The following is a 25,109-nucleotide window of genomic DNA, read 5'->3' on the forward strand; positions in this document are numbered from 1 at the left end:
TGCATGCACTTATACCTGAGTCTGTGGAGCTCAGCTCCTGATTCTTCAGACCCTCATGGACAGTCCTTGAGGATGGTACTCTGCATCAAGAAAACACAACAAAATACTGAGTTAATCCCTAAGATCAGTAAAATGTGAGGATTAGTTTCCTTCAAATCTAAGAAAACAAATGTGGCAGATTGCAAAATTGGTAACAAAAGGTGCTTCCTCAATTGTACTTTTTTTAGAAACAGCAATTGTTTTAAAAACTATGGACATGTTCTAAGGGGACAACAGTCTGTAGATAGTGCTGTGATACTGCATGTTCCAATGAACTTGCATTCATGTGAGCAACAAATTATAGAATTCCTTGTTGGATTCTTTTTTTTTTTTTTTTTTAATTTTTTCCCATTTTTTCTTTTTAATTTTTATTTATCCATTTATCCATTTATGGCTGTGTTGGGTCTTCGCTTCTGCACGAGGGCTTTCTCCAGCTGTGGCAAGTGGGGGCCACTCTTCATCGTGGTGCGCGGGCCTCTCACTATCGCGGCCTCTTCCGTTGCGGAGCACAGGCTCCAGACGCGCAGGCTCAGCAACTGTGGCTCACGGGCCCAGCCGCTCCGCGGCATGTGGGATCCTCCCAGACCAGGGCTCGAACCCGTGTCCCCTGCATTGTCAGGCAGACCCTCAACCACTGCGCCGCCAGGGAAGCCCCCTTGTTGGATTCTTAAACCACAAGTAAACTACAGATGGTCCCCAATTTACAGTGGTTCTACTTAACGATATTTCCACTTAACGACGGTGCAAGAGCAATATGCATTCAGCAGAAACCATACTTTGAATTTTGATCTTTTCCCTGGCTAGTGATATGCGGTACAATCCATGTTCCTGGGCAGCAACCCAGTCAGGCAGGAGATCACAGGGTAAACAATCAATACACTTACAACCTTTCTGTTTTCTGCTTTCAATACAGTAGTCAATAAGTCACATGAGTATTCTTTGTGGTAGATGACTTTGCCCAACTGAAGGTTAATGTATAAGTGTCCTGAGCACATTTAAGGTAGGCTAAGCTACGATGTTTGGTAGGTTAGGTGTGTTAAATGCACTTTTAACTTATGATATTTTCAACTTAAGGTGGGTTTATTGGGACATAATCCCATTACAAATCGAGGAAGATCTGTACTTGTTTTTTTAATAGATGAAGAACAGAGGCATTTTTACATAGGGTCTGTTTCCTTCTATCAGTTTCAAAATTAAAGACAAATTACAAAAACAGAATCACACCATATGCAGCAATCACTGAAAAAGGCTAATTTATCTTTTCAGAATACTTCCTGACTAAACCTTTGGCTCAGTCTTGATGACTAAGTCAAGGAAAAATCCAAAGCCAGTTTTTTTGTCATTGCTTTCTCAGTCCTCTAGCTGGGTTAGAATGCTGCAGCCTTTCTCTCCACCTCAATTGTCAGTTTTATTACTCATATAGCCATGAAAGCAGCTATAAATTATACAGAATTTGCTACAGACTGAATTGTGTTCTCTTAAATTCATATGTTGAAGCCCTAATTCCACCCCCACCCCATGTGAGTGTGTTTGGACATAGGCCTTTTAGGCAGTAAATAAGGGTGGGGCTCTAACCCGATAGGATCAGTGGCCTCATAAGAAGAACAAGAAAGAAAGAACTCCCTTCCTCCTCGCTCCTGCCATGTGAGGACACAGCGTGAAGATGGCTATCTGCAAGCTAGGAAGAGAGCCTTGACCAGGAACCAAATCAGGCTGGTACCTGATCTTAGACTTCCAGCCTCCAGAACTGTGAGAAATACATTTCTGTTGTTTAAGCCACCAGTCTCTGGTATTTTGTTCTGGTGGCCTGAGCTAAGACAGAATTGAAAACCCAATTTTTAAAAATACGCATGCACACAGAATCCCTTGTATTTTAAAGGCACCACTAATTCTTTGCTTTTCAACAGTGTGTATGAAGGAATGCTACAAAGGGTTTTTTTAAAAAAATATTTATCTGTTTATTTACTTGGCTGCACCGGGTCTTAGTTGCGGCACGTGGGATCTTCGTTGCCGCGTGCAGGATCTTTGTTGTGGCATGCGGGATCTAGTTCCCTGACTAGGGATCGAAACCGGGTCCCTTGCATTGGGAGCGCAAAGTCTTAACCACTGGACCACCAAGGAAGTCCCAAAGGGCTTCTTAATGGGAGACAGAAGCACTCCTCTGAGTGTGACTTTTCTTGTAGAGTTGTTGTTTTCTACCTCAAGTTCTTTTCACTGCGACAAATCATAACCTGATTTATAATTTTTGGTTTTCCTTAACAAATACCAGCATAGAGACTCTATTTCCTCTCTTATTCAAATGTCTTCAGGGTCTAAAAGCCAAAGAAAATTCAATTTGGGGAACATCTTGAGAATGCATTGTACCCTTTTATATATAATGCCACTTTAGGAAATGCTCATATTGTAAGGAGAAGTATATAAACTATCAAAAGCTGAATTAAAGGATTATGCTTCCATCTGAGAAAACAATATATGAGGAGATATACTCTCTGAAATAGTTATTTCTTCTTCTAGATATCTAACTTTCAAATGTCAACTATTCAAACATACTATCACTTACTGTTTTTCTGGTTGAACCACTGCAATTTTCCTCTGTTTGTGTACTGTACAAAGAAAAAAAAATGTCAAGAAAAATAAAAAGACAAAGGAAAAGTTACATATGCATTAAGCTAACTTTAGCTTACAGCTGGCCTTTGAACAACATGGGTCTGAGTATATGTGGATTTTTTCAACAGTAAATACTGTAGTACTACACAGTCTGCAGTTAGTTGATTCCTCAGATGCAAAACAGCAGAGACAGAAGGCCAACTATGGGACTTGTGCATCTGCAGATGTTGGTATCCATGGCAGGTCCCAGAACCAATCCTCCACATATACGGAGGGACAACCATACGCAGTTCACTGGTCTTTAGTGTATTCACATAGTTGGGCAATTATTACCACAGTCAATTTGAGAATATTTTTATCATCTCAAAAAGAAACTCGGTACCCCTTAGCAATCACCTCTCCACTTAACCACCCCCGAGCCCTAGGTAACTACTATAATCTACTTTTCCTCTCTCTAGATTTGCTTGTTAAATCATAAATGGAATCATACAACATGTGCTCTTTTGTGACTGGCTTCTTTTACTTAGCATAATGTTCTCAGAGTTCATCCAAGTTGTGGTGTGTGCTAACACCTCATTCCTTTATATTTCTGAATACTATTCCATGGTGTGGAGATACCACATTTGTTTATCTATGCATCAGTTGATGGACATTTGGATTGGTTCCACTATGTACATTTGTGTACAAGTTTTTATGCGGATATATGTTTTCATTTCTCATGAGTATATAGCTCTATATTTAACACTTCGAGGAACTGCCAGATTGTCTTCCAAAGCAGCTACACCATTTTATTTCCCCCCAGAAAATATTCATAGAAGTTGGCTGTCCCAGGGAGGCTTAAAAATATTATTTTTGGTTTCTGTATAAAGATATAACAATACTTATAGTACTTGCTAGTTTAAAAAACCCAGAACTAGGTTTTAAATATAGGTGACCCTTGAACAATGCAGGGGTTGGAGTGCCAACCCCCAAGCAGTCGAAGATCCATGTATAACTTTACATTCCACCCTCTGTATGTGCAGTTCTGCATCCGCGGATTCAACCATCCAGGGGTCATGTAGTACTGTAGTACATATTTATTGAAACAAATCCACATACAAGTAGACCCACACAGTTCAAACCCACATTGTTCAAGGGTCAACTGTACTTTAAAGGAGCAAATTTTATGGTATATAAATATCTCTCAATAAAGCTGTTTTTAAAAGTTGGGGGAGGATCACTTTAAGATTAGGTTACAAAACTTGGGGACTTGTGTCTTGCTCAATCTCTCTCTCTTGCTTGCTGGCTCTGATGGAAGCCAACTCCCGTGCTGTGAGCTCCCCCACGAAGCGGCCCACATGACAAGAAACTGAGGGAAGCCTCCAACTGACAGTCAACAGGGAACTGAGGCCCTCGGTCCAAGAGCCCACAAGGAAATGAATTCCTGCCCACAACCATCTGAGTAAACTTGGGAGCAGATCCTCCCCCAGTTGGGCCTTGAGATGACAAGAGCCCTGCTGACACCGTGAATGCAGCCTCACCAGAGACTCGGATCCAGAGGTCCCAGCTAAGTTGTGTCAAATTCCTGACTTACAGAAAATGTGAGATAATAAATGTTTTGTTGCAATGAATGATTTCCTATGCAGAAACAGATAACCAGAATATCATTTTATTTTTCTCTGAAATGTCCTCCTACTTGGTAACAGCCACACAGCAAATTATTTAACAATCAATCCTTTGACCCAGAAATAGACAGCTACCTCGTGCTCGGCGAGGAGTGCTGAGGGGATGGCCATTGGTTTCACACCAGCCCAAAGGAAATATATCCATGGATTCCACATTCACAATAAATTCAGGTATGGGTTTCTTAGAACCTGTTTAGATTTAAAAAATTTTTTAAAAGACTATTAAATAGCTTTCTTCATAAACTACTTTCTAGACAATGTTCTAGACAATGTTCTAGTAGACAGTGTTCTACTATTGCAATAATACAGACACAAAGTCTCTTAAGCAAGTTCCGTTTACACAGAAGTCATACTTTTTCACATTAAGAGAAAAAGCAAACTGTCCCCCAAGCATAACTGTATAAAGACCAAAACAGGTAGTCAATGTACAGAGTGACCCTTAGTTAGGGAACAGCAAATAAGCACCTAGAACTACCAGTAATATCATTCAGATGGTTGACAAATATGGTCGTCAATTCCATGAAATAACTGGAAAATAAAAGGCAAACGTTATAGTTCTACTCAATAAAAACATTACTTCTGGTACTCAGGAACAAGCCAGAAGTTAGATCGGTGGGCTCAAATCAGAGAGTGATGTAAACAAAGTTGCTCAGCAGGGGTTGCATAAACACGTACATCCAATACTGTCCTTGACACCTATGTTAAAGGCTGATTCTACAAACCGGGAACAACAGTAAGTACCGCGTCTGACTATTCAGCAGTGAATAAAAGGAAACCCAGGCATAGTAAGCTGTAGTGCTGAGTACTCACATACTACTTTCTGTCCACAAACCTGTCCCATCACTGAATATTACTTTTAGCATAATATATCTTTTCAATTTTACATACTTTTTGGTTCTACTGGTTGGGGGCAACCAAAATACAATCTCTCGAATAAGCTAGTTACTAATGCTCATGCTCATGTATTTTGGTCACATCAAAATATATGCTATTTTTAACCTGTATTTTCCCCTTCAAGAAAACAGGGGCCCATATAAGTGAAGGCTTTTATTCATATTCATTTCCTAAAATTTGAAGATCAAGGAGAGGAAGATGAATTTTTAGCTCAGAGTCTTACATTACAAATTAGAAGTCTCTGAACAAGACCCCTATTTAGCTAATCAATTAAGTTTAACAAGCCACACTACAGGGGTAAACAGGAAGGCAAAGAAGAGTGGTCAGACGACGGCTTCTCAGGGGTGTTGACGCTCACCCTCCAACTGCAGCCACAGGTAGGAGCCTCTCACTGCAGTAATGGTGGCAACGCACACTTCTTCAGGGAGAAGAGGGTTCACTGCCTCAAGCTTCATGTTCTCCTTAAATTCATGCTCAGAAATGGACTAGAAGATAAATTAATCAAATACATACTCAGTATTAACTCATGTGCTCATCTGAGAGAACTTTCCAAGTAACAGTTAATCCTAGAGTAACTCCTCCATTCCACACCCCAGGGTAACTGTCCCTTCCCCTCCCTAGAGGAGATAAGATTTATCCTCCAGAGGGTAAAACATCAGATCCCTGGGCAGGAGGACACAGGAACTGTTGAGGGTATGCGTGCTGTCCAGAATAGAGATTAGCATGTGGAATGCTGAGGCCCAGTCCCTGCTTCTACCCTCCACGCAAGCGAATGGAAGAGACTTCTTGTGGCAATATGAAGCACAAGAAGGAACACATAAAGACATGGATTTAGGTTTCCCCAACAAATGGCCAGACAGATCTTACCCAATAGGGAAGTTCAAGGTTGACAAGCCCCACCCACATGCTCAGAGCTTCCAATCAGCTTTTTCTTTTAGTCTCCCATTTCTTAAATATAAGCAAGCAAATTCCACCAAGGAATTAGCAGATATCTAAATATATGAAAGCTAGAGACCAAAACAGACAAAACAAGCAACTTGGAGAAAACAGATTATGCAAGAAGAAAAATCACAAGAAGGTGGGGGTAATTAACATCCTCTGAAAGATGAGAAAAACTACTGCATCTTTAAAATAAGAACAGTATGTTATTAAAAATATTCAGAAATAGTTTTTAAAAATTAAAAATGTGATATCAATAATTAAAAACTCAAAATAAGGGTTGAAAGATAAAGTTTAGGAAATCTTACAGCAAGCAAAGCAAAAAAAACCCCCTAAGAAGCAGGAAAAGCGGTGGGGGTGGGGAGGGTGCGGTGGAATTGGAGGCCTGGTCCAGAGGGCCACCAAAATGAGAATTCCAGAAGGAGAAGAGAGAAAAAGAAAAGGAAATCAAAGAAGAGAGCCAAGGGAACTTCCCAGCACAGAGAGGTGCAAGTTTCCAGAGAGAATGTGCTCTCCACGCCCCAGCACGTGGGTGAAGACAGGCCAAGCCATGGCTTGACACTGAAAGGGAGTGACTAAAGAGATTCTATAACCTTCCAGGGATAGAGAAAAGGGCAGGTCCTATATGAAAGATCAAGAATAAGAATGGCTTTCAACTTCTCAATACCAACACTATAAGGTAGAAAACAACTGAGGTTTTCAAAATTCTAAAGTGAAATAACTTCCATTCTAAAATTCCACACTGAGCCAAACGATCAGTCAAGTTAGTAGAGTGAACATATTTTCAAACACCAAAACGTCTTACGTCTCTTGCATCCCATTTCAGGAAGCTGCTGAGAGACAGGCTCCATCAAAACAAGGGAGTAAACCAAAAAAGAAGAGGCCATGAGATATATAAAACAGGAATCCCAAGTCCTAAGAAGAAGGAGAGGCAATTCCTTGGGTGACACAGCAGAGCAGTCTCCAGAATTAAAACTACATGGCAAGCCAAGACAGTAACCTGTCTAAAAAGAGGTTGCTAAGAGGGGTGTCTCTAAAAAAATATATTAGACATGACAGATTTCCTGATACGCTAAGAGTTTTGAGAATCTACTGGAAGGTGTGGGAAGAGCTAGTATTATAGGCAAAGAAAATTAGGCTATGAAAAACAAGGCAATTATTAACTTGAGGACAAATAAAAGAAGACAACAATCGTAAAATACTACACTGCTAATCTGTGAGTAACACCTAAACGCCCATGATAATGTAAATACACAAATTCAGACTTAACTGAGGATTGTAATATCACTCTAATAGGAAGAGGAGATAGGTAAGACAGAGGAGAAAGGTAAGGTAAAATAGCTAGATTACTCACTTACCGTAATATAGAATTGAGAGACACATCTAAAATTAACTCAAAAGATGGCAGCGAATTATAAGTGAGGAAGTATAAATATGAGAATAACAAACAGTGAGAAGAATAGGAAGTGAATACTTCTGGGAAGGGAAGCCATGGAAAGGGACAGAGCAGGAAACTGTTGTTTTATGTTCTAAGCTTTTTACTGCTGTTTGGTTTTGTAAACCATAAATAAGTTTAATAATTTTCTCTCCTTAATATTTCATCATTTTTTCATATTAATGGACCATCAAAACTAATCATAAACTAAAATTTTAAATTCACATGATTTCAGCTAATAAAAAAAAACAAATTGATAAACTGTTAAACTAATTAAATTAACAAATTAACTTCCGCAGCAAATGAAATTTTCCTTGGACCATTTTATTACAATCAACGAGAGGCGTTTTGGGGTTGCATGAGAGAACCGGCTTCAGAGTAAACATCATTACAGCAGGGGAAGCACAGCAGCCCCCAGCAGCCCCGAAGCAGTGGCCCTGAGGGGACAGGATTCTCACCGGAGGGAAGCACCTCTGGGGAGCAGCTTCAGCACCACACTGTTTGAGGTAGTCGGCCCAATCAAAGTCCTGGCCTGGGTAGCCTAGGTAGGGACAAAAGAGCAATGATTCACACCTCACATGCCTGCCTGGCTTTGCCACTCTGCCAGGTGTCCACCCACAACTTCTAATCTTGCTAATTGGAGGACTTTGATCATTTTAGAGAGGGGAAAAAACACCCTATTAAATCCGAAGTACTAATTTTATAAAATAGAGCAACTCTGGATAAATTTTTAAACTCACACTTCAGATTAGGCGTTTTTTTGAACAGTATTTTATATGATTAGTTGTTGACAATTTACCAAAAGAATTTAAGACAGTTATGACTGAATTTGATTTGTGCTAATAAATCCAGTCTCTAAAGGAGAGAGACTCAGGGTCTAAAGGAAAAGAGACAACAAACAACCTACAGCACTATTTAATCAGTGAAGACTTTTTTCTTTCATAAAGCTATTCCCTTAAACATGTCTTAGCAACTACTAATATTCCCAGCACAGGTTTCAGATTTGTGTTCTATAGAATCTCAGTGCTCTATAAACTGAATCATGAATTCATTTCAGGAAAAAAGCTGAGCTTAATTCCCCGCTTAAGTCTACAGGTTCTTGGCAGAAGCCCCTCTAACCTGACACGCTGATGGCACCGGCTCTGTGCAAGGAGCTGGACTGAGTCCGGCTGCCCCGCCGTGTCTGAGCTCACCTCCGCTCCCCAGAGCTCAGTGTCCCACAGGCACAGAGCAGGCTACTGAAGAGCACACCAGCCTACAGCCAAACAGCCCCTGCAGTCACCTCCTCTGCCCACCTCAGACTGGCACCATGTTCTCTCTGCCTCCCCCTCAATTCCTGACAGTAAATTATCTACCATTTTTAATTACATAATCCACTACGTTCCTTCTACTGATATTTACAAAGACAGCTGAGTTGTCTACAACAATGCTGAGACAGGTGATATCTTTAATAAATTTTTTTTTCTTCTCATGTAATGGCAGTGGGCAGGATAAGGAACTTGGGATGTTCACAGCATTACTGCAAAGCAAGAACATGCTCCTGTAGGTATGTCCCCCCAACCATCACCACCAGGCAGGCACTCCCACTGTCTGTTCACTGATGAGGGAGAACCTGGGGGGTTCTGTTATGGTTTTCCCCTATTTACTCATTGAAGGAACTGCCATTCTCACTTTTGTTTCCCCCGTGACAAGTCCAATGCCTGGCTCAAAGCAAACATTCCACAAAATGTTTGTTGGATGAATGAAGGCTGAACAGAAGACAAAGGTTCAGAGTCTGTGACTCTTATTAACAGAAAAGAGCACTTCCAGCCCAGTGTTCCAGCAGTTGCTATTTAGAAAGTGAAGCTATGTTTTACTAAGAGCTTACCAATAAATTATATAGAGCCAGTCAAATAATCTGATTTGCTGACATAAAAATCAGATAAACACCTTACACTTCCAGATACTCTATGTTAAAAAAATACCTAAAATTTCAGCTCAAATAAGTCATATTTAGTAATCTTGATTAAAGGGTCAAAGATTAAATTTTGCAAAGTTGCAAACATGAAGAAAATGAGCTGCTACCTTCCTACCTACAGCCTGAGTTCTACTTTTGACCATAAATCTCCCTCTGAGGTCCAAAGAGTCTCCCTCTAAGAGGAGGCCCAGAAACCTAAAAATCAGTAATCTACCTCCTAACTCTGGCTCTAAGGCCTCTTCTCATCAATCAGCTCCCAACACTCACTGCATCCTACCCTCACCCCTGTTGCCTCCCAGCAGACACACATGGAATGAACTAAGGAAGCTGCATGGAACCCCAGGATGTTATGAAGATATTTATCAAGGGAGTAGGACATACTTTATTTACTAGTTTTTTGTTTTTTTAAAAAATATTTATTTATTTGGTTGCACTGGTCTTAGTTGTGGCAGGCGGGCTCCTTAGTTGTGGCATGCATGTGCAATCTAGTTCCCTGACCAGGGATTGAACCCGGGCCCCCTGCTTTGGGAGCGCAGAGTCCTAACCACTGTGCCACCAGGGAAGTCCCCATTTACTAGTTTTTAAGCTTAATTTATAACTTTTAAATATGTAGATACTGGAATCTAGGTCTTTGTTTACACTTGTCTTGGGCCCCCAAAACATTAAGGACAGGATTGGGTGTGAGGAGAGAGGGGGACAAAAGATCCAGGTAAAGCCATCTGATAAATCTCATTTCGAAGCAAACAAATCAGAAAAGAATGAATACACACCAGGAGGGGGACTGATGTGTAAACCATTCTTCAGACCCCACTGCACAGGGAAAATACCAGGACTGTCAGCATGACACACGAAGGATCGCTGTGCACGATTCTCTGGTCGCAAATCATCCATTTCCACCAGAAAATACTTCTCATCAAAAACCTGTATATATGATTTAACATATAAAATAGACAAATGTTTTGTTTTTTTTTTAATTGGGGTATAGTTGCTTTACAATGTTGTGCTAGTTCCTGCTGTACAACAAAGTCAATCAGCTGTATGTATACATATACCCCCTCCCTCTGGGACCTCCCTCCCACCTGTCCCACCCATCTAGGTCACCACAGAGCACCGAGCTGAGCTCCCTGCGCTATACAGAAGGTTCCAACTAGCTGTTTTACACATGGTAGTGTATATATGTCAATCCCAATATGTGTATGTTTATGCACGCATGCGCACACACACACACACGTCACTTCCTTGGCATAGCTGAACATGTTACAAAAGTTAATAGCCACATTAATAACAACATTAAGTGTGTTTTAATACTACTACTAAGCACTCAGTAAATGTTATCTCTGTGTCAGGCACTGTTTAAATGCTTTTTTTGTATTAATTCAGCTTTAATCTTCCTAACACTCTAACGAGGTACCATTATCAACCCCACTTTGCAGAAAAGGAAACTGAGTTTAAAAAGCAGTTAAATAACTTGCTCCATGTTACACTGACAGGAAGAAACAGAACCTAGATTTAAATCCAAGTTGTTGAGCTCCAAACAAAGCTTAGTTCAGGCTCAGTGAGGAGTCAACTACACCAGTTTATTAGATCAGATCCTAGCCTAGTTTCAAATGCCAAAGAGAAGGTTTTATGAAACTCCCCTGGCTCCTTACCACCTACCCCTCAACTCCAGAAAGGACCTTCTGACCCCACTGCAGGTTCAGAATCCCTTCTTGTTCTTTTTTTTCCCCTCCTTTTGTGAAGTTACTCTTTTTTTAAAAAATAAATTTATTTATTTTGTTTTATTTATTTTTGGCTGCATTCGGTCTTTGTTGCTGCACACAGGCTTTCTCTAGTTGCGGCAAGCGGGGGCTACTCTTTGTTGCGGTGCATGGGCCTCTCACTGTGGTGGCTTCTCTTGCTGCAGAGCATGGGCTCTAGGCGCATGAGCTTCAGTAGTTGTGGCTCGTGGGCTCTAGAGCGCAGGCTCAGTAGTTGTGGCACACGGGCTTAGTTGCTCTGCGGCATGTGGGACCTTCCCGGACCAGGGTTCAAACCCGTGTCCCCTGCCTTGGCAGGCGGATTCTTAACCACTGTGCCAGCAGGGAAGCCCACTTCTTGTTCTAAGAATAATCTTCTTCTAAGGTAAGGAAAATTTAAATCTCAACAGGTCAGACGATTCAGCGTCCACATAACTATTCCTCTTGTCACACTTGACTTTTGGTTCTACTTTCAGTAAATGGGCTTCTGCTCTACTCTTAAAACGAAATCCTCTACCTTATGCCTCAGTTCTAGTTACTGAGTAACCAGGCCTTGACAACCTGCCCAGTTCTTGTGGTTACTTCTAACAAGAAGCTCGCTTTTGTCAGTCTTCCAAAAGATTAAAGTCTGAATCTGGAATCCATGGCTGGAGCAATCCTACTGGCAGACCTTGTGACACTAATCAACTGTTGCCCATACATCTGCTCACCCAACGAGCCCTGCACCTAGCTGGACACTGATGACACTGCCTGCCTCCAAACTTTTCAGATACCATGGGCTACCTGCCACTTAAATCTCCTCTATAGTTATGTACAGTTAGGCCTGCCCCAAAGAATGTGCACCCCACTACTCTGGTGCCCAGGCTTTGGTTAGCTGGGGCAACCAAGCTCTGACAAAGGAATGGGCCACAAAGAACCAGACATTACAAATGTAAAATGTGCACAGAACTAATTCTAGCCTCACAGCTTAGGAGAAACAATGGGTTGGATTAGTGGAGTTTGAAGATTAAAACACTACCAATTTCCTAAACCAGTCACCCTGACAAGAATTCTTACCAAGAGAGTTGCCTCCATTTTACCTTAACAATTGTAGCAGGAGAGATCCCAAAAGGAGACCAGGGATCCACAGCTTCCAATTTCATATTTACAGAGAATGAATGAGTGCCGATCACTTGTTTATCCTGAAATGCAAATGCCAAGAGGGAATAAAATATAGTATCTGCACGTTAATTTTATACTCATATATAGCTGAATACTACTCTTAATTAAAATAATGGAACTGTCCAGCTTCTGGTAAATAATCTAATCCTATAATTGTCTTCCCAGCCTGGAAAAAATTATTTAGGAAAAAAAAAAACCCAAAAGAAGCACTCCTACTCTCTACATTCAGAACACGAGGGTCATACAGAGAAAAAACAAGTTTATTTTATAACAAGTCAAGGCTATGTACTTCAGAGTAGAAAAGAAAAGACTCAAAATGCTTTAAGAGCGCTTCGGGAAAAAATGTAGACTACTTCTAGGAAAAAAGGATGATCATCACTCTAGCTAGCCTTCAAACCTCTTCCCTCCTTCAGGCATCACAGCACTCTCACTGACACCAGGGGTTATTTTATGCTTTGCAGCTCCCCCATATTGCTTTACTCTACTGTGAGAAGATAAGTACCTATCTACCACATTTTTGTTTTTACCTTAAATAAGTAAGATGGTAATGGCTCTTCCTCCTCCTCTTTCACTTTGGCCAAGATCTCTTGCCACTCAGCTTCAGTTTTCAGATGTCTGATGGCTTTAGTTAAAACAAGACAGGATGCTTTAAATGATGTGAGAACTTATACATTTTATAACTGCTCTGAAAGCATTCACATAAAAAAGTCACTTTCCACTGGGAAAAAGGAAGGGGTTCAAGCCCACTTATACCATCTTTACTCAGAGAACTTATAACTTTAACTTCAGTACCTTGTCTCCTCTGTTCAGAACCTGGGTAGTGTTTGGTGAAAATACCTACAGTAAGATCATAAGGATTGCTGTTGTCCACAAAATAATATAATATAGCATCCAAGTTGGGGCACATAATAATGAATGTAAATTGATTCAAATATTAACTCCTGCTTTAATATTATTGGGATATCTTTTAATCAACAATTTGCTTTGAACTCAAGACCTGTCCTACTCCTATAACTATGTGAATGCTACCTAGAGAATTTTTCTTCAGTTTTGGTAACGGATCAGTATGAGTTGGGGCAGAAGTCAGTAAAAGTTGGAGCAGAAGGTATATCAATATGTGTGACAAATTACTAAGGCAATAAAGCCAAAAAAAAAAGGCATTTAACTACTCCATATACATTTTTTCAATATCTCTATTATGTAAACTAACAAAGGCTTCCATAATATGCAGAATAATGTATTTTTCAGTCTCATAGATATTAATAAAAATATAATAAACAATAATGTAATGTTAAAAGAAAAACGTTATATTGCTCCTCACCTGATGGGGGCTGAAACTCATATCCCTGTTGAGCAGCCCAACCAACATAATGAAGAAACGGATCCAAGTAATACAACCAATGTTCAAAATTATCAGAACTCTCAAGTCCTTCATAACGCAGCTTCAGCCTTCCCCCGATGTTGTCTACTACAGTAACAATCCAAGTACTTAAAGAGTCCTGGAAAGCTTGACATTCCAGCCTGGAACCTGGAGCAATGAGATCTAAAGGATTCCTCCCATTACGGAGCTTCAGGTAAAAAAAGCAAAATGATTATATAAGAGAGGTAACATAGTATTTTTAAAATCAAGTTTTAAATGAACTCAAATTAGCCTTTATATTTTTACCCATTCAAAGCTAGTGACACTGAACTGCCTAATATCATACAAGTCTCTATAGTATTATTTCTGGTGATATGAAAATATTTATCTTAAAGAAAGATTTCTATCTCTAGGACTATGTTATAGTTTCATCCAGAAAGAATTTTTAAAATATCATCATTATTTAGTCTCTGTAAAAGCAAATATGATCATCATTTTAAAAACAATCAAATATGACAAAAGTCAAAATCCCCCACAATCCTACCTCCAGGAAAGAAACATGATAAATGCTTTGGCATATACTCTCTGAGAATGGGTTTTCTACACACAAGTCAACATCCACCCGTGTCTACCTTTTTCTCTTTTGTATTTTTTGAAAAATGTATATTGTTTTTCAATGTGTGTTTGTCACTTAATATTTCATAGCTATCTTTCTACTATAGCACATATAAATCTTCCTCATTCTTTTAATCTGTTTTACTGACATTATGTATTATACATGGGCAGTCATTTATCCACTTATCTGCTGACGGCATTTCAGTTCTGATTTTTTTACTCATTTCACAACGATGTTCTTATGAATGCAATGAGTGTTTTGATTACACTGAGGGAAAGGAAAAGTTTAATTCTCACTCTCTAGATACATATTAAAAGCTAGAAAAAAGAATAAAAACAAAGGCTGATTCCAATATCATCACTTAACCATTTCTTAATGTTCAAACTTACATTTTTTTCCTAATAAGAACTGCTCGGACTTCCCTGGTGGCACAGTGGTTAAGAATCTGCCTGCCAATGCAGGGGACATGGGTTCAAGCCCTGGTCTGGGAAGATCCCACGTGATACGGAGTAACTAAGCCCGTGCACCACAACTACTGAGCCTGTGCTCTAGAGCCCGCAAGCCACAACTACTGAATTCGCGTGCCACAACTACTGAAGCTCACGTGCCTATAGCCTGTGCTCCGCCACAAGAGAAGCCACCGCAATGAGAAGCCTGCACACCGCAACCAAGAGTCGCCCCTGGGCAGCAACAAAGACCCAACGCAGCCAAAAATAAATGAATAAATAAATAAATTTATAAAAAAAAAAAAACAAAAAAACTGCTCTATGACACTTACATATTCATATATATGCAAAAGAACACATGAACAAATGAAGGAACACATTCACAGCTAAACATAAGAATAGCAGAATCAAGGTCAATGTACTGCAGGATACTTATTAATTCATTTGTTCATTCATTCATTCATTCATTCAAATGTTACTGAGTGTTTAGCCGGGCCCAGACTAAACATAATTAAATGAGTCAGAGTACAGGCATACCTCTGAGATATTGCAGGTTCAGTTCCAGACTACTACAATAAAGTAAATATTGCAATAAAGTGAACCATATTAATTTTTTGGTTTCCCAGTGCATATAAAAATAAAGTTTACACTATATTGTAGTCTATTAAGTGTGCAACAGCATTGTCTAAAAAAAATGCACATATCTTAATTTTAAAATACAAAACAAAAACCAATTACAATAGTAACATCAAAGATCACTGATCAGAGATCACCATACAAATATAATAATAATGAAAAGTTTGAAATATTGTGAGAATTACCAAAATGTAACACAGAAACACAAAGTGAACAAATACTGTTGGAAAAATAGCGCTGACAGACTTGCTCAAAGCAGGGTTGCCACAATGCTTCAATTTGTAAAAAAATGCAGTGTCTGAAAAGCACAATAAAGTGAAGCACAATCAAATGAGGTATGCCTGTATAAAATATAAAGATCACCTAGAAACAGAGTGTTCACCAATCAAGTTTAAAGAGGAATTGTGAATGGACCACAGAATTAAATATAACAGTTAACACTATAAAACATTTAGAAGAAAATATAGGAGTAAATCTATATGACCTTGGGTTAAGCAAACCCTTCTTAGATAAGACTCCAAAAGTACAAGCAACAAAAGAAAAAAATAGATAAATTGGACTACATCTAAATAAAAAACTTTTGTTCTACAAACAATATCATCAAGAAAAGTAAAAATACAATCTACAGAATTGGAGAAAATATTTAAAAATCATATATCTTGATCTAGACTTATAATCAGAATTTATAAGGAACTCCTACAACCCAATAATAAAAAGATAAATAACCCAATTTAAAAATGGGCAGATATTTCTCCAAAAAAGCACATAGAAATACGCTCAGTATCATTAGTCATTAGGGAAATGCAAATCAAAGTGAGATATTACTTCACACCCACTAGGATAGCTATAACCAAAAAGAGAATAACAGGGTGTTGGCAAGGATGTAAAGAAACTGGAACCTTCATAAACTGCATTTCACGTATGATACAAAGAATGTTGCTGGTACGACAGATAGTGACAAAATAAAACTTAGAAACGTCATAACCAATAAATTTATTTCACAAAAACAAGAAATCTATTTTCACCAACAAGCTCAAAAGCTATACTAATTTAAAAGAACTGCTGAAAGCAGGTAGGTGGTGGTCCAGTGTCTTCTGAGCAAAAGAAAAGGGGTCTCAAGTCACCTGGTGTGGGAGTTACAAATGTCCATGCTGAAGTAGAGTCAGCCCTTGTTCAGTTCCAAGTGAGAGCTCAAAATGGCCACATTTTCCAACTGCGTGAAAGAATCTGGAAAACTAGATTTTCATGTGTTTGCAACTAATTCAAAAACCTTTTACGCACTGAGCAAGCCGCCAGTTTGCAACCTCTGAGGGTAAGTTTACACCCCCCAATACCTATGCCTATGTCTGTACTAATAATGCTGATCTGTCTTGGAGTGGTAAATGAGCATGCAATTTTAAGATTCCTTGGACAGGAAGACTGGAAGGGTTTTCCACACTGATTCTGGAAGCAATAATACTCACGCCCTCTAGCAGCGGAACAGGAGGACTACATGCTCCCATCAGGGTCTGCCGCAGAAACTCATCCCGATCAGACACTTTATCTCTGATGCCTAGATGAAGGAATCATACTGTCAGCCACAAAACACAGAGAAATTAAACTAAGCAGAATACAGAGAAACTAAACCAGTGAAAATGGTTTAGAGGTGCATCTGTCATTTTAATATTTAACAGCCCAACATATTGCTTCTTTGACAGCTTAAAAATAATCCTCCTCTAGATAGAGCTACTTCCTGGTTAGTTTAATAAGAGTTGCATCCAGAAAAAAGAGAATAGGCCCAACTCCCTGTTAATATAATTTTATCCAAAAATGAACTACTTTATTTTTTAATATGGAAATTTTCAAATATACAGAAAAATAGAGAAAACAGTATAATGAATCCCCAGCTTCAAAAACTGTCACTTCATGGTAAATCTTTATATCCAGACCAGGAGCTGTTAGCAAACGACAAACTGTGGGCTAAATCTGGCCTGCTGTCTTTACTGTAAATAAAGTTTTATTGGAACACAGCCAACATCATTTTTTAAGTACTGCTTTCACATTACAAAGGTAGAGTTGAGCAGCTGTGACAGAAACCAGAGGGCCTGAAAAGCCTAAAATATTTTACTATCTGGTCCTTTACAGCTACTTTGTCAACCCTGATCTATATCCTCACATACTCCGCCCCCCCGTGACCCAACCATGGATTATTCAGAAACCAATTCCTGATATCATGTAATTTCATCTAATATAATCTCAGTATGCATTTCTAAAAGAAAATAACTTTTTGTATAACCACAATAACATCACACCTTTAAAAATTACAATAATTCCTTCATATCAAATATCTAGTCCATGTTCAACTTTCCAAAATGTCTCAAAGATGATTTTTTCAATTTGGTCAAATCATGATACAAATGAGAGCCATACATTGCAAATGGTTAATATATCACTAAATCTCTTTTAATGTGTACGTATACCCCACACTCCCTCTTTTTCTTGCAGCATATTTGTTAAGACTCAACATTTTGTCATATATAGAGTTTTTCAGAGTCTGGTTTTACTGGTTGCCTCCTTGTGGTAACCAGTTGCTCTACTGTCCTTTCCATTTTCTATAAATCAGTATTTAGATCTAGAGGCTTGATCAAATTCAGGTTTGACTCTCTGGGGTGGGGGGTAAGATTACTTCATAAGTGGAGTTGTATCTTTCCATCAAGAGGCACATTCATTCTGGTTGTCTCTCCTTCTGTGATGTTAGCAGCTTTTAATGGTCACTACATAGATATACTGATTCATTAGGGGCTAAAAATGGTGATACTCTATCACCTCTTCTTCATTTACTAACCAAAATACTTCTATAAAGAAAAATTTCTCTTCTTCTACTATTTGATCACAAAAAGAAGGCAGGATATATGCTTGATTCTCTTTATTCTTTCTCTGTATTTACCAGCCTTCAAAATTATCAGTTGGTTCTCCAGCATCGTCCCAAGGCGACCAATGAGAGTTTTGTTTAAAAGATTCACCACGAAGTTACAGATTAAATCACATATATGTTTCAGGCCATTGCAGCTACTGTCCTATTGATGCTCAAAGTGCCTCATCTTTAAGAAGAGGGGGTCTCTTCAGGTTGGCTCCTGAGTCCTTTGACATAACCGTAGTAAATAGTTATTGATCTCTTTTTCACTTTTGGTATAAAAAGATGTTCCATGCTGCTCTTGTACATTTCCTGCCCCAGTCCAGCTTTATCCCACAACACACAAATAATGATTTCAAAATAACATCAACTCTACCACCAACAATATGATTACTAAAAACAGCTTGAGTTGTTGTTGCTACTTTGGCAATTTTTTTGGTTCCTTTTGGCATAACCTTACTAGGGACATACATTTAAATTTCTGTATTTGAAAGTCACTGAAATAGTTGTTCTCTGGGTAGTTACTTCACAAGCTCCATACACAGGCTTCTTTATTTGCTTCTGCATTTGTTTTTTTACAAATTGCTTTTTTAAATTTAATTTTGCTTTATAAGTTATATAAAATATTTACATGGTTCAAAATTCAAATCTACAAAATAAGGTACATTCAGAAAATCCACCTTTTAACCTTGTCCCCTTCATCCTATTCCCTTCTTTACCCACAGGCAACTTTTTAAAATGGTGTATTCCTTATTGTTAATCAACTATAGTTCAATAAAAAAAATAAAAGATTCCTTTAGTTTTAAAAAACGAAGTTAACACACACATACACACGCATTCATACATCTTCCTCCTCCCTCATTCAATACATATTTTTCTTTATTCATATAACAAGATATCTGGAGACCATTCCTTGGATATATGTAGATGGACCCTGTTTCTTTATGACTGATTGCACCTTTTATTATGAAGTACTCTTCTTTGGAAAGGTGATATATATTGATACACACACACACACACACACACACACACACACACACAAGGAATATTACTTAGCCATAAAATAGAATGAAATAATGCCATTTGCAGCAACATGGATGAACCAAGAGATTATCACTCTGCTGTACACCTGAAACCAACACAACATTGTAAATCAACTATACTTCAATTAAAAAGTAATAATAAAGTACCCTTCTTTGTTTCTTACAGTGCTTTCTGATCTGAATTCCACCTTTGTCAGATATCAAGACTGAGACTCCTGCTTTCTTTTCTATTTGCATTTGTCTATGTATCTTTGTCCATCCTTTTATGTTTATTCTTTCAGAATATCTCCATTTAGGTATGTCTCCTGTAATAGCACAGAAGTGGGTTTTATTTTGTGAGCCAACCTGAATTGTTTACTTTTAATAGAAGAGTAATCCCATTAACATTTATTTATATTACCAAAAGATACCACCTCAATTCTGTCATATTGTTAAGTATTACATAAATTGCTTGTGTATGTGTACAGTCTTTCACTATGTGATCTATTTTACTTAAATATATACTTTTTCTTTTTAAAATCTATCTTTTGACATTTAGAAAGGTTTGTGGTTTTTTTTTCCTCTGGTTACTTTTATACTAATATCTTTATATAACAATTTTAGTCCTCTCTATTTTCAGACTATTTTCTATTTCTTTTTTTTTTTTTTTTAATAAACAATACTAAAGTTAGCTATAATGTCTTTCTTCTCCTCTCTTTCAGCATCTCATTTCAGGTAATAGCCTTTTACTCCCAGTTAACACTTAAAAGGCAATTAGTTAAATTACTAGGCAATAAACCTGTTTTAAAAGGGGAGGAGGGATGAGTAAGCTTATACCACTGTATTCACTTGCTCGCCCCACTGTGGTCCCATATTTTTTATAGTTATACTGTATTTATGTTGTCAGAGCATGTAGCCATTATATACTATACTGTCTCTCTTACAACTATCATTTAGCTCGAAGTTCTACAGTCATATATACATTTAGTGCTTCACTAACAATTCTCAAGCTAATGTTCCTTCATTTGTTTGATTTTCTTTTCTTTTTTTAAAAAAATTAATTAATTAATTAATTAATTTTTGGCTGAGTTGGGTCTTTGTTGCTGCGTGCGGGCTTTCCCTAGTTGCGGCGAGTGGGGGCTACTCTTTGTTGTGGTGTGGTGGCTTCTCTTGTTGCAGAGCACAGGCTCTAGGCACGTGGGCTTCAGTAGTTGTGGCACGTGTGCTCAGTAGTTGTGGCTCGTGGGTTCTAGAGCTCAGGCTTAGTAGCTGTGGCACAGGGGCTTAGTTGCTCCGCAGCATGTGGGATCTTCCCGGACCAGGGATCGAACCCGTGTCCCCTGCATTGGCAGGCAGATTCTTTTTTTTTTTTTTTTTTTTTAAAGAAGTTTTCTGTTGCAGCCTTTCTTTTTTTCTTTTAAATTATTTATTTATTTATTTATGGCTGTGTTGGGTCTTCGTTTCCGTGCGAGGGCTTTCTCTAGCTGTGGCAAGTGGGGGCCACTCTTCATCACGGTGCGCGGGCCTCTCACTATCGCGGCTTCTCCTGTTGCGGAGCACAGGCTCCAGACGCGCAGGCTCAGCAATTGTGGCACACTGGCTTAGTTGCTCCGCAGCATGTGGGATCCCCCCAGACCAGGGCTCGAACCCGTGTCCCCTGCATTGGCAGGCAGATTCTCAACCACTGCGCCACAAGGGAAGCCCGGCAGGCAGATTCTTAACCACTGCGCTACCAGGGAAGCCCTCATTTGATTTTTCTGAACCTCATTCTCTAGTGGATTTCTTCGGAAGGAAAAATCATGGGAACAATATTCCCTGAATCCTTACATCTTCATAACAGTTTGCATGTGGCCTTTACACCTGATGTTCAGTTTGGCTAGAAATAAAATCCTGGCCTCATGTTTTCTTTCACTGAATTTCTTAAAAATGTTGCCCTATTGTCTTTCGGCATAAAGCACTGTTGTCAATTAGTCTGATGACCATCTTGTTTTCTTTCCTTTTCAAAAAACTTACTGTTTTTTGCCTAAAAGATTAAGGGATCCTTTTTTGCTTTAGAGTTCAATACACACCTTGATTTAGCTGTTCTCATTTTATTTCCCCATGTACATAGTGAACCCTTTCAATATGTATTTTTAAGTCCTATTTTATTTCCATAAAGTTTTCTTGAATTTTAGTTTACAGTATTTTATTATTTTGTTACTTTGGTTTTCATCTTCAGGGACTTCTATTTTATGTATCTTGAACCATTTTTGCCAACCTATATTACTAATATTTTTTTCCAAGTCCTTTTTATTTCTTTTTTAAATTTTTTTCCCCTCTTTTTCATCTTCTATTTCTCTTCAGATATTACTCATGGTTGATTCACTCCTGTTTTCATCTTAACTTAATCTTCATTTCTAGTATTTTTAAATTTCTAGTTCTTGCCTACCTTCTATTTTTTTTCTTTTCAAATCTTTTTCTTTTCAAATCTTCTCACTTTTGTAATTTTTATAAATTTTATTTATGATTTTTCTCACTGCTCTATCACTGTTACTACATTTCTGTTTGATACAGTGTTCATGACTTTTGTGGTTATGTTTCTCTGGAAGGATTTTATTCTACCCTTTTTTCCTCTTTTTTTAATTATACTAACTGGACCTTGTATGAGACTCAACTGAAATCATTTTCTGTTGTTCATGTTTAAATGAGGTGAATTTTCCTATACTCTCAAGATGCGATAGTGGGCCAGGTAGCTTCATGTCTCTAGAGCTTCCTCTTACAATGTTTTTTCATAGAATGTTAATGGCAAGCTAGAAGCCCACCGATAACCCAGGACTCTAACTCCATTTCTAAATACCATCCTTCAAAAAACAAAATGAAACAAAACAAAACAAAAAAACCTAGGGCTCCCTGGAGAAATGGCTGATTTCAGGGCTGAGGCAGGGAAAAGTTTCCTGAACAAGAAACTACTCAAAGAATAATGGGAACATAGCAAAGGACACATTTGCCAGCTTGAAGGGGTGTCCACTGGCCAAATCTAGGACAGTCTGAGCATCAAAATAAATAATGATAGTAAGGATTATAATCCATTGAATAAAATAATACCCATGAGTCTATACTGACATAGATACATAAATACACACATGCATACATGCATACATAAATACATGTGTGTAAATGGTAGAAAAGAGAAAGCTCTTTCTATAGTAGAAAGCCAATTATGAAATGAAGAAGGAATTAGAAAATACCATTTGGTAATCATGAGAATAATAACTGTTTCAGATAAAAATTATCAATGGATGCCAAAAATAGTGGGTGAAGTTTGAAGAATAATGAGATATTTACATAATCTCAAGGTATCTTCCCACAAGATACTTACTAATTAAAAACAGTAAAAGGAATTTTACAGTGGAAAAACTTGGCATATACCAATTTAATCAAGTGATGAAAGTTAATATCACAAGTTAGTTACAGGACAAACCAACAGCATGTGTCTCCTGATATGATGCACCAGAAGGGACACAGCATCACTTCTGCATTTTTCCTACCAAAAGTGCACAATCTGAATCTAAGTAAACATCAGACAAACCCAAATTGTGAGACATTCTAAAAAAGAGCCGGCCTGTACTCTTCAAAAACGTCAATGCCAAGAAGGACAAAGAAAGGTTAAGGAAACTAAAAAGATATGACAGCTAAATGCACTGAATCCTGGACAAGGAAAAGAGATGAGGAATAATGAACAGTACTCAACCCAGGACATAATGAACATTACTGGGAAAATTGGCCTGTACCTTTCAAAGATGTCAAAGTCATGAAAGTCAAAGAAAGCCTGAGGAACTGTCCCAGATTAAAGGAATCTTAGGAGACATGACAAATGAATGTTAACACATGATCTAGGATTTTCTTTTACTGTAGAAACATTTTACTATAAAAACATTATTGATAAAAACTGAACAAGGTCTACAGATTAAATAACAGTATTATATCAAAGTTAATTTCCTGATTTTATTTTATAGTGTTCATGAATGTCCTTGTTTTTAGAAGTAAAGAGTAAAAGGACATCACATGTACAACTGACTCTCATGGTTCATTAAAAAAGCCGCGTGTGTGAGAGAGAGAAAGAGAGAGGGAGGGAGGATAAAGTAAATGTGGTAAAATGCCAACATTTGGGGAAAGTTGGCAATAAGTCCCCAAGAATTTTCTATAGTATTTTTGCAAATCTGAAGTATTTCTGTAAATCTGAAATTATAAAAAAATAAAAAGTTGAAAGTAAAGCATATAAGGTCTGGAATTTTCTTAAGGTCTGTCTTTCCTTTCTGCACATTTATATGACCCTTCTCTTTCTTTTGTCCTATTGTCTCTGTCCTACTTAATTTGGATTCTACTCCCAGTAGGGCTCTTTCCTGGAAGGGAGCTTCACCTGGTTTATTCTAAGGGTTCACAGGTCCCAGATTGCTTGTAGGTGATAGGAGGGAGGATGATAAAATCAGAAAGAGAATCAATCTGGCCCAAAGTACTCAAAGACAACCAGACCTACAAGTCTCAAACTTAAGAGAGCCTCACAGACCTACAGGATTATAAGCAACAGATGCTTCCTATGAATGTCATAAAAGCCTCAGGCTTAGTGAGCACAGAATATAATTTTTATAAAGGGAAATATAAATTATTCCTTATAAATACTGTCATTCAAAATGCTAACCCAAAGAAGTTAGGAAGACTTATGTGCTTGGGAAACTGAAAACCTTAAGACTGTGGACAGCCCAAATTTTCCTACAGCAATACCACATCACGCCTTGATACGAAGTATCGCATTACCTTCCGGGGCTTCGAGGGTCTTCTTATTCTGCTCACACCACCCAATGGGGTAGAGGTCAGCCTTCCTGATGTCACACCAGAAGTCTGCTCTCCGGTCCTCCCCGTAGCCATCGTAGCGGAGGAGGAGCAACTGCTCACAGGTGGTAATGATGGTGGCAACCCAGTAGGTTTCAGGATCGGTTTTCACAACCACCTCCAGTTTCATCCCAGGAGCAAATCCATTTTGCAAACGTGTGTCCACCTGAACAGGGAAATGTAATTAACCACCAGAAAAACATCTCAAATGAATACTTCTTTGGCCAACATTCTTTAAGACTTACAATTCTGAAGCACTAAATGCAATAAAATCTTCTCAAGGGAAACCTGAGAAATTCCAATTCTAACTCACAGGAGTGATCCAAACAAAACAGGGACTAGCAATGCTGCTCTGTTCCATCTGACTCTGAAGGAGCTTTAAGAGAACTCAATATTCCACCGAAGCAGGCTATTATGATTACAGAATATGCTTTCTATTAAGTATACAAATCACTGAATGTTCACCATTTTAACAACCTTCAACACATTAAGTTTTCAAGAGTGATTTCTCGATCATTCAAAAGAAAATTTATGAAGCTGGAAAAGGTAAAGGACAAAAATAAGTTATATTGATAATAAATTAGTATAATATGTACCATACAAAGGGAGCCATATTTCCCAGTTTCCCTAAAACAGTCTGTGTTTACACCTGTTATTCTTGAATAATAATAATGTCTCTTATCTCTCTCAAAAGTGTCCTAGTTTAGATGATAAATTATATGGTCACAAAGTTAGGGGTCTGCAATTCTGGAACTCCTCCTGTATGTGTATACTAAAATTAAATAAATATATTATGGATAATGAGAGCCAGGTTTCTCACTGTGGGAGAAAGAAG

The 25,109-nt window shown here is 38.3% G+C and overlaps 1 protein-coding gene across 8 annotated transcripts in view; it reads right to left on the minus strand.

The window, feature by feature from the left end:
* The window catches only part of SFMBT1 (Scm like with four mbt domains 1), a 135,765-nt gene that overhangs the window by 17,978 nt on the left and 92,678 nt on the right, over window positions 1-25,109 (minus strand). For 7 of the 8 annotated variants that reach the window (XR_009505891.1, XR_009505890.1, XM_059939913.1 and 4 more), the window contains 12 exons: window positions 24,200-24,440; window positions 19,591-19,731; window positions 16,954-17,042; window positions 13,754-14,000; window positions 12,960-13,054; window positions 12,351-12,452; window positions 10,306-10,456; window positions 8,037-8,119; window positions 5,563-5,689; window positions 4,386-4,499; window positions 2,600-2,642; window positions 16-80 (listed from right to left, as the gene is read on the minus strand). Coding sequence is in view for 6 of the 8 variants with exons in the window: in XM_059939913.1 (XP_059795896.1) it covers window positions 16-80; window positions 2,600-2,642; window positions 4,386-4,499; window positions 5,563-5,689; window positions 8,037-8,119; window positions 10,306-10,456; window positions 12,351-12,452; window positions 12,960-13,054; window positions 13,754-14,000; window positions 16,954-17,042; window positions 19,591-19,731; window positions 24,200-24,440 (1,498 nt within the window). In the remaining 2 variants the exon portion in view is untranslated. The remainder of the gene's footprint in view (window positions 1-15; window positions 81-2,599; window positions 2,643-4,385; window positions 4,500-5,562; window positions 5,690-8,036; window positions 8,120-10,305; window positions 10,457-12,350; window positions 12,453-12,959; window positions 13,055-13,753; window positions 14,001-16,953; window positions 17,043-19,590; window positions 19,732-24,199; window positions 24,441-25,109) is intronic. The other variant, XM_059939915.1, reaches the window with a different exon arrangement.

This window comes from Balaenoptera ricei, chromosome 11 (genome assembly GCF_028023285.1).
Source record: "Balaenoptera ricei isolate mBalRic1 chromosome 11, mBalRic1.hap2, whole genome shotgun sequence".
Lineage (NCBI taxonomy): Eukaryota > Metazoa > Chordata > Mammalia > Artiodactyla > Balaenopteridae > Balaenoptera > Balaenoptera ricei.